General features: G+C 31.9%; 1 protein-coding gene across 1 annotated transcript in view; it reads right to left on the bottom strand.

The window, feature by feature from the left end:
* Positions 1-5,394: 5,394 nt before the first annotated feature.
* Positions 5,395-14,131, bottom strand: part of LOC129219699 (eukaryotic translation initiation factor 5B-like) — a 75,484-nt gene continuing 66,747 nt past the window's right edge. Inside the window, exons 20-21 of the mRNA XM_054853981.1 lie at positions 11,286-11,447; positions 5,395-5,785 (exon numbers count right to left, since the gene is read on the bottom strand). Coding sequence (XP_054709956.1) covers positions 5,678-5,785; positions 11,286-11,447 — 270 coding nt within the window. The 3' untranslated portion in view covers positions 5,395-5,677. The remainder of the gene's footprint in view (positions 5,786-11,285; positions 11,448-14,131) is intronic.

Here is a 14,131-nt window from a genome sequence, read left to right as displayed (position 1 = left end):
AACAAAGGAGTCCACACAGAGGAAAAATAGGGAATTGCAGTAAGATCGTTAACTAAATTAGAACGGTTCCTCAGGATGTGAAAAGATTCCCAAAAATCAAGATCCAACGAATTGGGGCATTTTTGGATAATTTGATAAGAGTTAAAATCAAAAGAGTGATTCGATTCCCAACAGTGTTGAGCAATACTGGATTTATTCAGCTGTTGTTTTCTCACATAGCTTTGATGTTCTTTTAACCGAAATTTCAAAGAACGGCGGGTCTGTCCGATGTATCCGATTCCGCAATTGCAAACAATTTTATAGATCCCACAGCAATTAAGAGGGTGAATAGAATCTTTAAGAGAAGAGAAAGAAAGTTTATTAATAGGAGAAAATACCACTTGGAATTGGAATCGCTTCAGAATCTTAGCAACCTGAAAACTGATACCAGGGAAGAAAGGCAGAACAACTAAATTCTTAGTGTTAAAAGTTCTATTAAGAACAACATTTTGAGATTTTTTGCAAAGTTTTTTATAAATGGAATCAACTAAGGTGGGCGGATAGTCTCTATCAACAGCCACAGCTCTTATATAGTTAAGTTCCGCATTAAGAAGCTCAGGTGAAGAACAAATATTCATTGCACGATAAACATATGTGTTGAAAGCTGAATATTTTTGATTAGGAGGGTGAGACGATAATCTATGTGGGGGTAAGGAAACAGCAAAAGGTTTACGATAAACCGTAGTTTCAAAACCGGACTCAGTTCGAGAAACGAGAACATCCAGAAATGGAAGGCAATTATTCTGTTCTTTTTCACAAGAGAATTGAATATGAGGATCAATGGAATTTAAAATGGATAAAGCATCATCAATGCTTAGTTGACCGTGGTTCATAAGAACAAAACAGTCATCAACATAGCGAACATAGAATTGAAACTGTAGTTTCTGAAACAACTTGACCTCAAAGTAATGCATGTAAATATCACTAAGGATGGGGCTAAGTGGGTTTCCCATTGCCAAACCATCCAACATAGTATAAAATTTACCATTAAAAACAAAGGAACTTTGCCTTAGACAAGTATGAGTAAGGAAAACTAAATCGTCAATTTCCTTAGAGGTAAAATGAAATTCAGACAGTCTACTCTGAAGGCATAACAATGAACCCTCGACCGGAACGTTCGTAAATAATGAGTTCACATCAAAAGAAACCATAAAAGAATTATTTGGAACGCAATTCTGAATTTTTTTGACAAACTCGATAGAGTTTTTTACAGTGAATACATTATTACTCATAAGAGGAGAAAACACAGAGACTAAATATTTTGCAAGTTTATAAGAAGCCGTACCAATGTTGGAAACAATCGGTCTGAAAGGAATGCCAGCTTTATGTACCTTGGGTAAAGCATAAAATCTAGCGCAATTAGCAATAGAAGGAATAACAGAGCGTTTAACATTTATTGGAATAGACTGAACAGACTTGACAGCCGAAGAAATAGTCTTTAACTCATTTTCACTAGGATCTTTAGAAATCTCTAAGTATGGACCAGAAGAAATCAAATCATTAGTTTTGTCAACATAAGATGATTTGTCAAGAACAACAATTTGACCACCCTTGTCAGCTTTAGTAACAACAATATCTGAATTAGAAGTTAAATTCTTTACAGTACGCCGAACAGTATTAGTAAAGACGGGATTGGAAATTCTAGAATTAAAGTCCACATTAGAAGCAATAAGATGCCTAACGCAATCTTTTTGATTGGATGATAAGGCACTAAATTTAAAAGCTTTCTCCACCTTAGTTGATTCCATTTATAAAAAACTTTGCAAAAAATCTCAAAATGTTGTTCTTAATAGAACTTTTAACACTAAGAATTTAGTTGTTCTGCCTTTCTTCCCTGGTATCAGTTTTCAGGTTGCTAAGATTCTGAAGCGATTCCAATTCCAAGTGGTATTTTCTCCTATTAATAAACTTTCTTTCTCTTCTCTTAAAGATTCTATTCACCCTCTTAATTGCTGTGGGATCTATAAAATTGTTTGCAATTGCGGAATCGGATACATCGGACAGACCCGCCGTTCTTTGAAATTTCGGTTAAAAGAACATCAAAGCTATGTGAGAAAACAACAGCTGAATAAATCCAGTATTGCTCAACACTGTTGGGAATCGAATCACTCTTTTGATTTTAACTCTTATCAAATTATCCAAAAATGCCCCAATTCGTTGGATCTTGATTTTTGGGAATCTTTTCACATCCTGAGGAACCGTTCTAATTTAGTTAACGATCTTACTGCAATTCCCTATTTTTCCTCTGTGTGGACTCCTTTGTTAAAATTGGTTTAGATTTTCTATTATTTTTATGTAAACGTCGTACATTTCTTACTTTTATTTTTTCATTTTTTGCTTTCTTATTTCGTTTTGTGATTAACTAATTCCAATATGTTTATCCTTCACTCTGTTTTTTCTGCATTTCTCCATTTGATACATTGCTTCCATACATAGTTTTTCCCGCTGGTAAATTTATTGCTAATTTATTCAGAGTGGTTTCATTTTTGGACTTTTTGCATTGTTTATGGGTTTTCTTTTAAAATTTATTACTTAACGGTTTTTTCCTGATGGAATTATATAATAAATTTTGTCTCCATGTGTCATTTTATCTTTTTTGTTTTGTTTAATTTCTATTTTTTGATATTTATACTACCTCCTGTTCCACCGTGTTGCTTTTCTCGGATGACTTTTCATCCAAAAGCTCACACTTCTTTGCATTGAAAAAGGTGTTCCTTGTAACACCGAAACACGTGTCTGCAATCATTTGCAAGTTTTGTGCTTAATAACGTTGGATTACTGACATTTTAATTTTTCAGCACAAAGGTATTTATTCTTTATTTAATGAAAGCATGGTAGAGATCCAAAGTTCATAACCTTATCTAAATAAGCAAAAGTTCTACATTTGTTAGAAGTTCAAATATTGGTTAGAAATGAGTTTTGGGATCCAGGAAAATTCTTGCTTTGCCCATGTAAAAATAAGGCCAGCAAAATTTGTCTTGCGATTCAAAAACTTTGGAGACAGTATTCCAACATTTATTTTTTTTAATTTGAAATGATTCCTATTGTCATTTTTCTCATTAGATATGAAAATGTGTATATGCTCGTACTTTAACGTTCAGTAAAATTCGGAGTAACATTGAGAAAATTGAGAATTTCTTCCCTCCCAAAAATCCCTATACTCAAATACTTTCTATGGTTAAACAAATAACTTTGTGCATAAAAAGTAAAAAAAGAAATAACGTCTCAAAACACAAATTGCAGATTACTGCAAACACGTGTTTTGGCATTACAAAGAACACCCCTTTCAATGCAAAAGAAATGAGCTTACGGATGAAAAGACATCCAACAAAAGCTAAAAGAATTTTGTCAAAGCCAAAAACCTTCTATCAGATGTCTTTTCATCCATGAGTTCATTTCTTTTGCATTGAAAAGGCATAGCTGCCAACATATCAACATTAAAAATCTTACAATGTATGCCATGGGTATATCAGTATACTTTTTTACCCACACACAACAAATCGTTAAAACTAAAAGCATTATATTTTCAAATCTTTACTTGTAACTAAGCAGCACAAAAAAAAAAAAAAAACTGGATTTACAAAAGAGAAACATAGGATTACAACAAGCAGTTTGAAAAAGGCAGGCCTGTGTATTCAAAAATTTAAGAATACAAGTGCACACTTTTAAAATATTGTCTAATATTTTTTTGTAAGATGCATCATTTCATATTAATCTTCAAAAATATTCTTTTGGAAGAAACTAATAACTTGCTGTATTATCTTACTTTTCCTTTCGTAAATTAATGCAGTCGGCTGCTTTTGCTGAAACTACTTTAACTGTAACTTAAGCTTTCTTAAGTTGTTGACTTAGTAACATTCAAAAATTTTATTTCAGTAACTTATTCAAAACAATAGTTTTTTTTGAGCAATCACGAGTGCTTATTGTTCTTATTTGACTGTTTTGATGTGCTATCATTTTATTTTCCCACCAGCATTCTCTGCCAGCATCACAGTCGACCGGCTCCTCACGATGCTGTTCCTGTAGCGAAAACCGTCTCCAGGTTGCATCCATATCCTATACACACGCACATACAAACTCACACACCTACACACACACAGCACAGCATACACAACATGCACACACATGCATACATACACACGAACGCCCACACACACAAGTACACACACAGCACTGCGTACACAACATGCTTACACACACATGCACGCACCCACATGCGCCTGCACAAACACACATGCGCATACATACACACACAAGCTCGTGATTTCAAAAAACATAATTAAAATTTTTGGCATCTTGAATTATAATTTTTTTTTTTTTTTTTTGTAAGTTCTTAATGATTAAAATGTGATCCAGGTTATTATCAGACAAAGAAATGCAGAGCTCTGTCCTCACCTTTCTGACACTACTGAATATTCTTTTGCACTCTGCATTGCTGTGAGGTATGACTAGAATGGAAAGCATAGAAAAGGAGAGACTTTCATACTTCAATAAACCATTGACATCAACTAATTTCTTCAAAGCAGCCTATTTTTTATCCATCCTCTCCTTTTTTAAGGAGAGGTACACAACATCGGGCAAATCATCTATTTGTACAGAGCAATATTCACTTTAGAGCTTATCTTGGGCTCTTCATCTGCAGTTTCTCTATTCTTCTGAAGCAACATAAGAGGAAACTCATTAAAAAAGCAATACCCAGAGATCTAAAACCTAATTATCTTACAATTATGCCACAAGATCTTACAAACTTACAATACCTCCAAAAATCGTAAAATGTAAGGCTAAATCTTACAAGTTGGCAGCTATGAAAAGGGGTTCCTTGTAACGTCAAAACAAGTGTTCTGCAATAATCTGCAATTTCTGCTTTTTAACGTTATTTCTTATTTTACTTTCTACAGCACTTCAAGATGACTAATGGTTAACGGGGTTAACCTCGAGTTGTATTTTCATCCAACAGAGTCATATGAATAGAATATTTCAAGATTACATGTAATGCTTATTGTTAATCAAAAAAATATTACACATCATATTGTTTTCTGTGAAATGTTAAATTCATTTTATTTCTTTAAGTATGACTTTAGCACTCATAAAATAAAATCACAGATCCTTTGTCCTCTGATTATGTTAAGCAAGATTGCGAAGCATTTAAGATACACAGTTGAGACTTTAAAAAGTACTTTATGATTCCATGATAATTTGGTTTCACTGATGTTGCATTCTTTTGTTTGGTTTATTTAATTATTTTGACAATAAAATATTCAAAAAATATTTTTTATAGAAAATTTATTATAAAATAGTGTTTGACAAAAATGTCAACAAAGTTTCATAAATACAAATAAATAAATTTAATTCAAAATATTCAATTTATTTTGATGCATTTCATAAGCTAGTTTATAATACAGCAATACATTTTAAATTATTAATTATTGCAAAAAAATAAGAGAAATTAAATTTCAGAGCATCATTATTTGAGAGTTTTTTGATCAACAAAATAGATTTCATACAGATATAAGTCAACCATTTTATTAAAATTATATAAAACCAAAATACATTCTCGCATGTAACAAACTTTTCAGATAAGTCCTCAATCAGGTAATACAAATAACTTTTTTTTAAAAATAACTAAGTAATATATTGATCACAAAATCTGGAAGAGTTTCTTTAATTCCACCATCAACTGCCAGTCACTTTTTAACAGGTCATCTCTAAAATGTTCTTTGCAGATGTCAATAGATTGCCTCGTAATCTAAATTAAAAAATATATTTAGGAAATTAATTCTTACATTCAACCACATGTAGAACAACACTGGTCATTTTGAAATGCTATTAAAGTTGGAAACATACACAAATGTCGCTAATAAGAAATAATCTTAGTAAATATAAAATTTGATACCTTCACAAAAACAAAACACAAAATTACATTTACATGTTTAAGACTAGAAAATTCATAATATCATTTCCCAAATTGTATGAATTATCATTATTTAAATAACTTTACAAGCAAAATTTTGAATGCAGGACTAGTAAAATTTTTAAATTCACAAGATTACATTGCTTTTTGTCAGACTTACATTCAAGAAAAGATTTTCAAAATGAACTTTTTTTTTTTAATTTTATTTTTGAGCATATGCAGGCAATAGATTTCAAGAGTGGTGCATAGATTGCTTTTTTTGTGAAAACGAGCATTACTGAGTTAATAGTATTAAGCAGGTACTTATTCCAATAAAGCTATGTAAATTCATCAGAGTAGAATACTTAGTTCCAATTCATCTTGTTAATAGCAATTTCGAAAAACTGGTACCTATATCCTTGAGACAGGTACAGGATTTCAAATTACACTCAAAATTATTTTGAGATGGCAATAGCAACTTAAAACAATTTTTTCTTATTAATAGTAATGCTTTGAGAGATAAAGAATTTAAGCTGTATTTTAGAAGCATGCCATCATATTTATTAGTATTCACAAAAGCTAGAGAAAAATGATAAACACAGAAAAAAAAATAGTGATTTGTTCCCTTTATTATTCTCTAGAAGGGCTATATTATTTTCTAGAAGTAATAAACAACAGCCCAATGCCCAGTAATAGTATCATCCAGTGCAAAAATTTTAGGATGCTGACAGATTGAAACTTTAAATATGGCAAGCAATTTTTGGTGAAGCACATGTTCAATGTTGGCATGTTTCAAACAGAAATTAAGAGCATTCATTTTAAGTGGCAGAAATCTTTAAAAACTTGGGAGTTGTTTCATTCTTTAAAATATATCAAAATTTTGCATCTCAAAAAATATTACTATGAGAAATTTTTTTAGCAAAAACGTTAATCCATTAAAAACTGCTTTCCAATGCATGAGTAATATTTAATAACTCTAGTATAATATGGCTTCTTATTCTAGAACTGGGAAGACTAAAAAGTAATTAGTAATGAAAATTAAAGTGGCAAGGTTTTAAAAATGATTCATTCCCCTCAATCTACCAAATGTGTTGCCAATTTCATGGTGGAAATTGAAGGCAAATCTTGCATCATTTTATTTAAAGCAGCACCTGGGGAGGAAGGGGGATTTCATTCTTGCATAGTAAAACGTCAAATGAGTGCAAAGCAATAAGTTTAAAAAGGGGGGGGGGAAGAAAAATCACTATAAAAACATCAAGTATAGTTTTTAAAAAAGTCAGAGATTTGTTAAAAAATTAGGAGAAATAAACAATAGATTGAAAAATGAAAGTGTCAGACCAAAATTGAAAGAGTTGGTTCTCTGAATATATAACATTTTTTTTTTTTTTTTTGTAACCATCTTCATCACAAACAAAACAAGTTGAAGTCAAATTGCTTCCTGTTTTTAGACCTGCTGGAGCGGAAAATGTAAGATGACTAAATTTTGCAAAAAGTCATTTTTACACCATGATGAAGCCTGTACAATTGTTTGAAATAGATATGGAATGAAACTTCAGTCTAGCAGAAGCTTCTGCCTGGCTGAATCACGAGGTGTGATTCAATTGCTAATATTTGTTGTGAATATTTATTTTACAACTATAATTACATAAAGTATTGTCAGAACATAGCATGAAATTATATTTAATTAAAAAGTTTGTTTGTACCCTTGGAACCAAAAACTGACCAATAATTAACAGTATGTTTTATTTAACTTGAAAGTTGCTAAGAAATAAATAAGTTACATTAAATTATATTTAGCTAATAATTACGTGGACAGCTTTACTTGGTTTAAAATGAAGCTATTAAAACATTGCTTTCTTTAAATATTTCTAGCTTTGAAACGTATGAAAAAATAGTGTCATTTTTAATATCTATTGGGATGGATGTGCAAGTGATGAGCACCCTCAGGAAATTTCTTTTAGAGTTAACTCTTATTTAATAGTTATAGGTATAAAATTTCAGTTTTAAAAATATATATATTAATCTGTCAACAAAAGTTAACTTATTTTGTAGTCATTGATCAAGATTAGTTATAATTCAGAATTATAAAACATCCAGAAAATGATTTAAAAAGTTTTTAAAAGATGATTTTTTATAAACCAAAACATGTAGAGAGAGAATGCCCCTTTCTGGCATATCCACTTTTGGTCAAAGTTCTAAATATTTATTCTCTAAATAATTTAAGTCATATGCAAAATGAACATTCATATAAGACATTGAAATGAAAGTTAAAGATATAAAGAACTTCATTTGTTACTTCAAAGGAAAGGCTTATTTTCAATTTAATTATGTTACAAGTGAAAAGTTATAAAACTAAACACATTAAATGTTTTATTAAATATAAACACTAAATGCAGGGTTGCCACCGAAGTTCAAGAATGAAATTCCCTGACATTTCCAGGTTTTCCAGGTGGTTTTGAGAAAAATTCCAGGTTATCGATCTCCACCTTCATTTTGCAACATTAATATATACATCTCAAATTTCAATAAAACCTACCTCATTTTCAAACTTTACAAACAATGGTTACCAAATTTAATTTACTCAAGCTGAAATAATCAAAAATATGTACTAAGGGTGGTTCAAAAATTTTTTTCTCTTAGGTCGAGTCCAAGACACCCCTTATTTTTTTAGACTTACTAATAGTATTATGCTGTAAAAGTTTTAGCTTCTTACTCAAATTTTAAGAGGTTGCTCAATGACCCCTTAATTTAACATCAGCCCTAGCATAGAAAAAGTCACAAATTTAGAAACATTTAATTTCCCCAGCTGTTTTTTTTTTTTTTTTTTATTTTTTTTTAAATGTAAGTAATTATTTTATTGCAATGTATATGCATATAACTCGTGTATATTAAAGTATGTAACATTGTTTTTTCAGTTTAATGTATTTTTTAAACCCCCCTCTCGATACTTTTGGAGTTTGGAGGAAGGGGTTGAGCACCTTCTTTCTGTTGAAATAGGAAGGTAAAATTCTTCCAGTAAATTACTATCCACAAGTCTAAAAACACTGAGTGGTGTCCTGTTTTCTAGGAGAAACCTTTTTTCTTAAGTGTATTTTTGAACCATCCTAATGTACTAACACAAGTGAAGCAAATCACTCTAATAAAGAATTAAGAATTAATGTAAATGTAGCATATCTTCTTTTCAATAGCGAGGAGCCACTGCCTTACATCAAGTGAAAGAACTGCTAAATAAACAATTGTGACATCTGTATCACAAAAAGAAAGTTAATTGCTAAAATAATCTAAACTAAAAACTTATGAAAACCTAAACTTTTTCAATTATTGCTTTCCACCCCTCCAATAAATTAAATTCACAGCACTTTTAGACTTTGACCAGTAAGAAAAAAACCTTGCATCTTTTAGCTTCACAAATTTTTCCTGTTTGTTGCTCATAAAGCAAGGGTGCTCCCCCCCCCCCAATATTTCTGAACGCCTTAGCACTTTTTTATTTATTTATTTTTTTAAATATGTTTTTATTTACCTATTTATTTACTTTTAATTATTATTGCTTTAAAAGAAAAGTTCTGCGCTCGCTCAGCAATGAAATACACACACAGAATAAAATAATAAAGTAAAATAAAAAATAATTAATAAAAATAAAGTAAGCCATAATCCCCCCTGTAGGCACCCTGTCATAAAGTTAAATTTTGAGCAATGATCACAAACTTCTCTGATGTGCAGACTTTTTTTTTTAAATTGGATTACTTTAATTTTGAAAGAAAGCAGCGCATTGAGAGTCTTTAGGGATCACTACCAAAATAATAAAAGATTAGCGATATTTCCGTAAAAAAGAAACTTTCTAAATTTAAAATTGTCTAATGAACTAAATTTACAGAACAAAATTGTTTAGAAGAATACGATTTCATTAATTTAAAGAAATAATATAAAATATGAAAAGATTATTGCAGCTGATTAAGAACTTCAGTTGCACTTGCAGACAAAACAATGTGCTGCGTATAACAACTTCAGAATTGCTGACGTAAACAAGCAGCATTTAAACAGAGCCCGCTCAAACTAGGAAGGAAAAAAATACCTTCTGCGCATGTCTACCACCGACTGCTATGGCTGGTGCGCACGAATGGCAGAGAGTTGATAAAAAGAACTGCAGGGGGAAGAAGAAAGAGGGGAATGACAAAACGACGAATGGTGGCGGGAAAAACAAGGCTGATTTTTTTTTTTTTTTATGACGTCACAGGCCGCGCTAAGAACGATCGGAAAATAAAAGAAATTCCCCTGACATTTCCAGAAAATTACAATTTTTCATTTTCCCTGACATTTCCCTGATCATTTTCATTTTCCCTGACAATTCCAGGTTTTCCCTGTTTTCCCGGTGCGTGGCAACCCTGTAAATGGTAAGTTAAGCAAAGGAGAAAGCAGGTACATTACTGTTACAAATTGAAATTAACTTCAAAAAAACTTTAAATTAAGAAAATTTAAATGTCTATAATATTAAGATTTAATATAAATAGTAGCTTGTTTCTAGTAAAAATTATTCTGTGATTTAATATTTGATCATATCAGTTAGTAATTATACATATCAACCTACTGCAGAACATGCTTTTAACATTCGAAATAGTGCTTCATATTATTTATTCACAATAAAAATTAGAAACATCTGCTTTTCTGGTACTACTAGTATAAAACTAAAGTGAATATTTTAATTAGTGAAATTAATAAAAAGAAGAAACAATAAGCTATAAATGTTGTAGGACACTAAGAATATTTAAAACATTTTATTAGTTTTTTTAATCATATTATATGCATTTGTTATTTTTTCAATGCTAGGAAGCCCATTATGCACATCAGCTGAAGTTTTGGTAATTCAAAGTTTTCAAGTGCCCTATGAGTACTAACATTACTCTATTGATAAATTCACCCCCCCCCCCCCCAAAAAAAAGTAAATAAATAAAAAAATCTTCGATCACCAATGATGGAGTCATCCAACTTTTCTGCTCATTTCATAAAACCTTCTCACTCTTGACAATAATTCATGACGTTTATTTGCATTAGTCTGTAGTTTTGTTTTTGATGAAATTGATTAACTGAATAATTAGTAAGTACTACAATGTCCAGGCTTCCCTCACTAATGCAGCCCAGTTTAAAAAATCACAAGTGTGGTAATAGTGTGTTTCGATTTCTCCCAATGGACTCTATCTACATCCTAATTCAGTTTATTTTAAAATGACACTTAATATAGAACATAAATCCTCTGAAATTTACATATTAGCACAAATCAGACTTTACTGATTAATCATGCATGTATATTTTCAAGAAAAAAAAAACCCCATGAAAATGTTTGACACAAAACATATCTTACCTTACTAACAAGCAAGTCATTATGGTCAAAGTGACGTCCATACATTTTTGGAGCCTCGCCACCAGATGGTTCTACTTTAATACAAACTTCTTGACCTTTACGAGCAGTTTCAATTTGCTTGTGATTGACTTCAATAGTGGTCACCGTTCCAATTTCCAAAAACTGAAAGCATAAACATTAATAAAGTGTATGTAAACGGAAACAGTACATTTCAACTTTAGATAAGATACATTGATGCATCTGAAAAAGATTTTGGAGCCCTATGGATTGCTGGATTATTCATTTTTTTTTTCTAGGTTTGGAGTAATATATGTTCTTGATTATTTTATACTAGAAAATCGCCCATCAAGGTATGATGGGTGAAGATAGCTTCTGCATTTGAACAAAGCAATTGCCTATTTGGAGATATTTTGATAATTGCAATTTTAACCTTAACACCTGAGGATGAGCCCAAATTCCAGCAGGTAGTGTTCATTGTTAATCACTTTTTACTTCCTTTTACAAAAAAGGAAGTATTGTATTCGCAAAAAAATTTTCACTCAAAATTCGGTCTTAATTTCCATTTTGCTCACCCCTGAATTAGTGTTGAGTTTTTTCTTCAACCAGACCACAGGCGGATAAGTGCCTAAGAACGTATAAAAACCCGAAGTATCCATTTTGACATTCCCCGAGTTAATTACAACGACTTTTCTCATGACGTCCGTATGTATGTATGTGCGTATGTATGTCGCATAATTCAAATTCGGTATGTCTTTGAAAGTTGAAATTCGGTACGTAGACTCCTAGTGGGGTCTAGTTGTGCACCTCCCCTTTTGGTTGCATTCGTGTGTTTCTAAAGAGGTATTTTGCCCCTTTTTTGGGGGAAATCATTGTTAATTTCAATGTATACTCAAGTGGCGTTATAATTTAGCAGACGCTTGGCGATATATCGCCAGTCTTTTCGTCGTCAACTTGGCGACAAATTTGGCTTTTTTTTAAAAATCTTGTTTCAATTTGGCCACTGGTGGTGATATTTAGAGAGTAAACTATTGAATCACATTAAAATTGCTAATAATGGGAAAATGACATTATGATTGGAGTAAAAGGAAGTCATGTGATGCACACATCAGCTCGTTTGTTTCTCTATTCTAAAGTTGTCTTACCAGTAAAATAGCTAATTTACCGGATCTAGTTCAGCCTTGTCAAAATAAAGCGTTTCCCTGCATGTCAAGCATAACCAAAAAATATTATCAAATTTTCATGCTATAGCACAAGTTTCATTGTTAGTGACTTCACAAAGTGTTACTCGATCAGTGAATTGGCTATTATATGTACTTGTATGAGAATAACAGCATCAGATACTAATACATCATCCAGGTTACTAATAAAGGAAACTTCGATTAACTGACAATTCCCAAAAAGCAGACATTGTTGCGAGTCCCAGACCCTCAATATAGGTTGTTCGATATAATTCACCCTAAATAGCGGATACTTCGAGTAATGAACAGTTATCTGAACAAAAAACATTTAATTTAGAATGCTTTGACAACATTTTCTATAAGCTAACCATGTACAAAATTACAAGTCCTATTTGTTATCCTCCTGTTTGGACTGTCAACTCTGCCCACCTTTATCCATTTATAATTGTTTCCTACTGGGAATTTGCTCAAGTGTTTTTTTACCACTGCAGTTGCTTGGTAAAAGTGGTCCTTTTATAACTGAGTGGATTCAGAAGTGCAAAAGTTGAAATGTCATCAGAAAGAATTAACGTTAAAAGGACTGATTGATGTTCTGGAAAAAAGGAAAGCTTACTCACAACACAATGCCTACACAAATTATCTCAAGTTGGAAAATTTTCAGAAGTTTTAAAGGACGGAATAAATTAGGAAAATGTGGATCGTAGTTAAATGCAACAAGTTCTATTCCTAGAAGTACAATTGAGCAATTTGCTGGTTTGGATTAGGGATGGGTTGTTCATAAATCAGCAGATCTAAAGGACTGAATCCTTAAAATGAATGGTGCAGCTCCAAAAAAATGATTGGCTGTTCTTTGGAAGAGTAAATGGTTTTGTGTTTGGATCATTGTTCTGATGCTTAATACAAAGAAAATATATTTTGATTAAATTTTTATTGGCATAATTTCTTACTTTTAAGCAATATTTGCTGCTTTGCTTTAAAAGAACATTACTGATAATAGAATGAAACATTTTCAATGTACGTGAGTAACTCTCGCAGAGAGATCACCTACAACTTTTATAATGAACAAGTTCAACTCATACGTACGTAGTATGATCTAAAAGTTCGAGGACAAGCAGTATAAAGCCTTACCCTGAATAGTTCACATTACCGAAGCACATCTATCTACAAAATAATCACCTTGAAAGACTATGCACTTCTGCCAATGTTCGTATAGCTTTTAGAAGCACTCCTGGCAGCCATTTTTCGCAACCTCCTGTAAGGCCTCTTGCGCTGCTGCTTTAACTTCATCGTGGGGAAGAAGGCGACTTTCATGTTGAGGATGCACGGTTTGATTGATCAATGCTCTGATACGACAAACAAATAACATAATGTTTCGGCGGATTTAGCTCCGTGTGACTCTTACCTGTTCCCAGAAAAAAAAAACATTTGCATGCACGCCGTTTTCTTCCGTCAGGAGAACATAAAGCTGCATCATAAGTAGGTTGCGAAAAAGACTTCCAGGAGTGTTTCCAAAAGCTATATGAACACTGGCAGAAGTACATAGTTCCTCAAGGTGACCCTTTGAAGGTGGATGTGCTTCGGTAATGTGAACTATTCTGGGTAAAGTTTTATACAGCTTGTCCCTGAAATTTTGGATCGTACTACATACAATCTATATAGGATGTAGTT

The sequence above is a fragment of the Uloborus diversus genome, chromosome 4 (assembly GCF_026930045.1).
Source record: "Uloborus diversus isolate 005 chromosome 4, Udiv.v.3.1, whole genome shotgun sequence".
Taxonomy (NCBI): domain Eukaryota; kingdom Metazoa; phylum Arthropoda; class Arachnida; order Araneae; family Uloboridae; genus Uloborus; species Uloborus diversus.
This window is presented reverse-complemented; position numbering and strand designations above follow the sequence as displayed.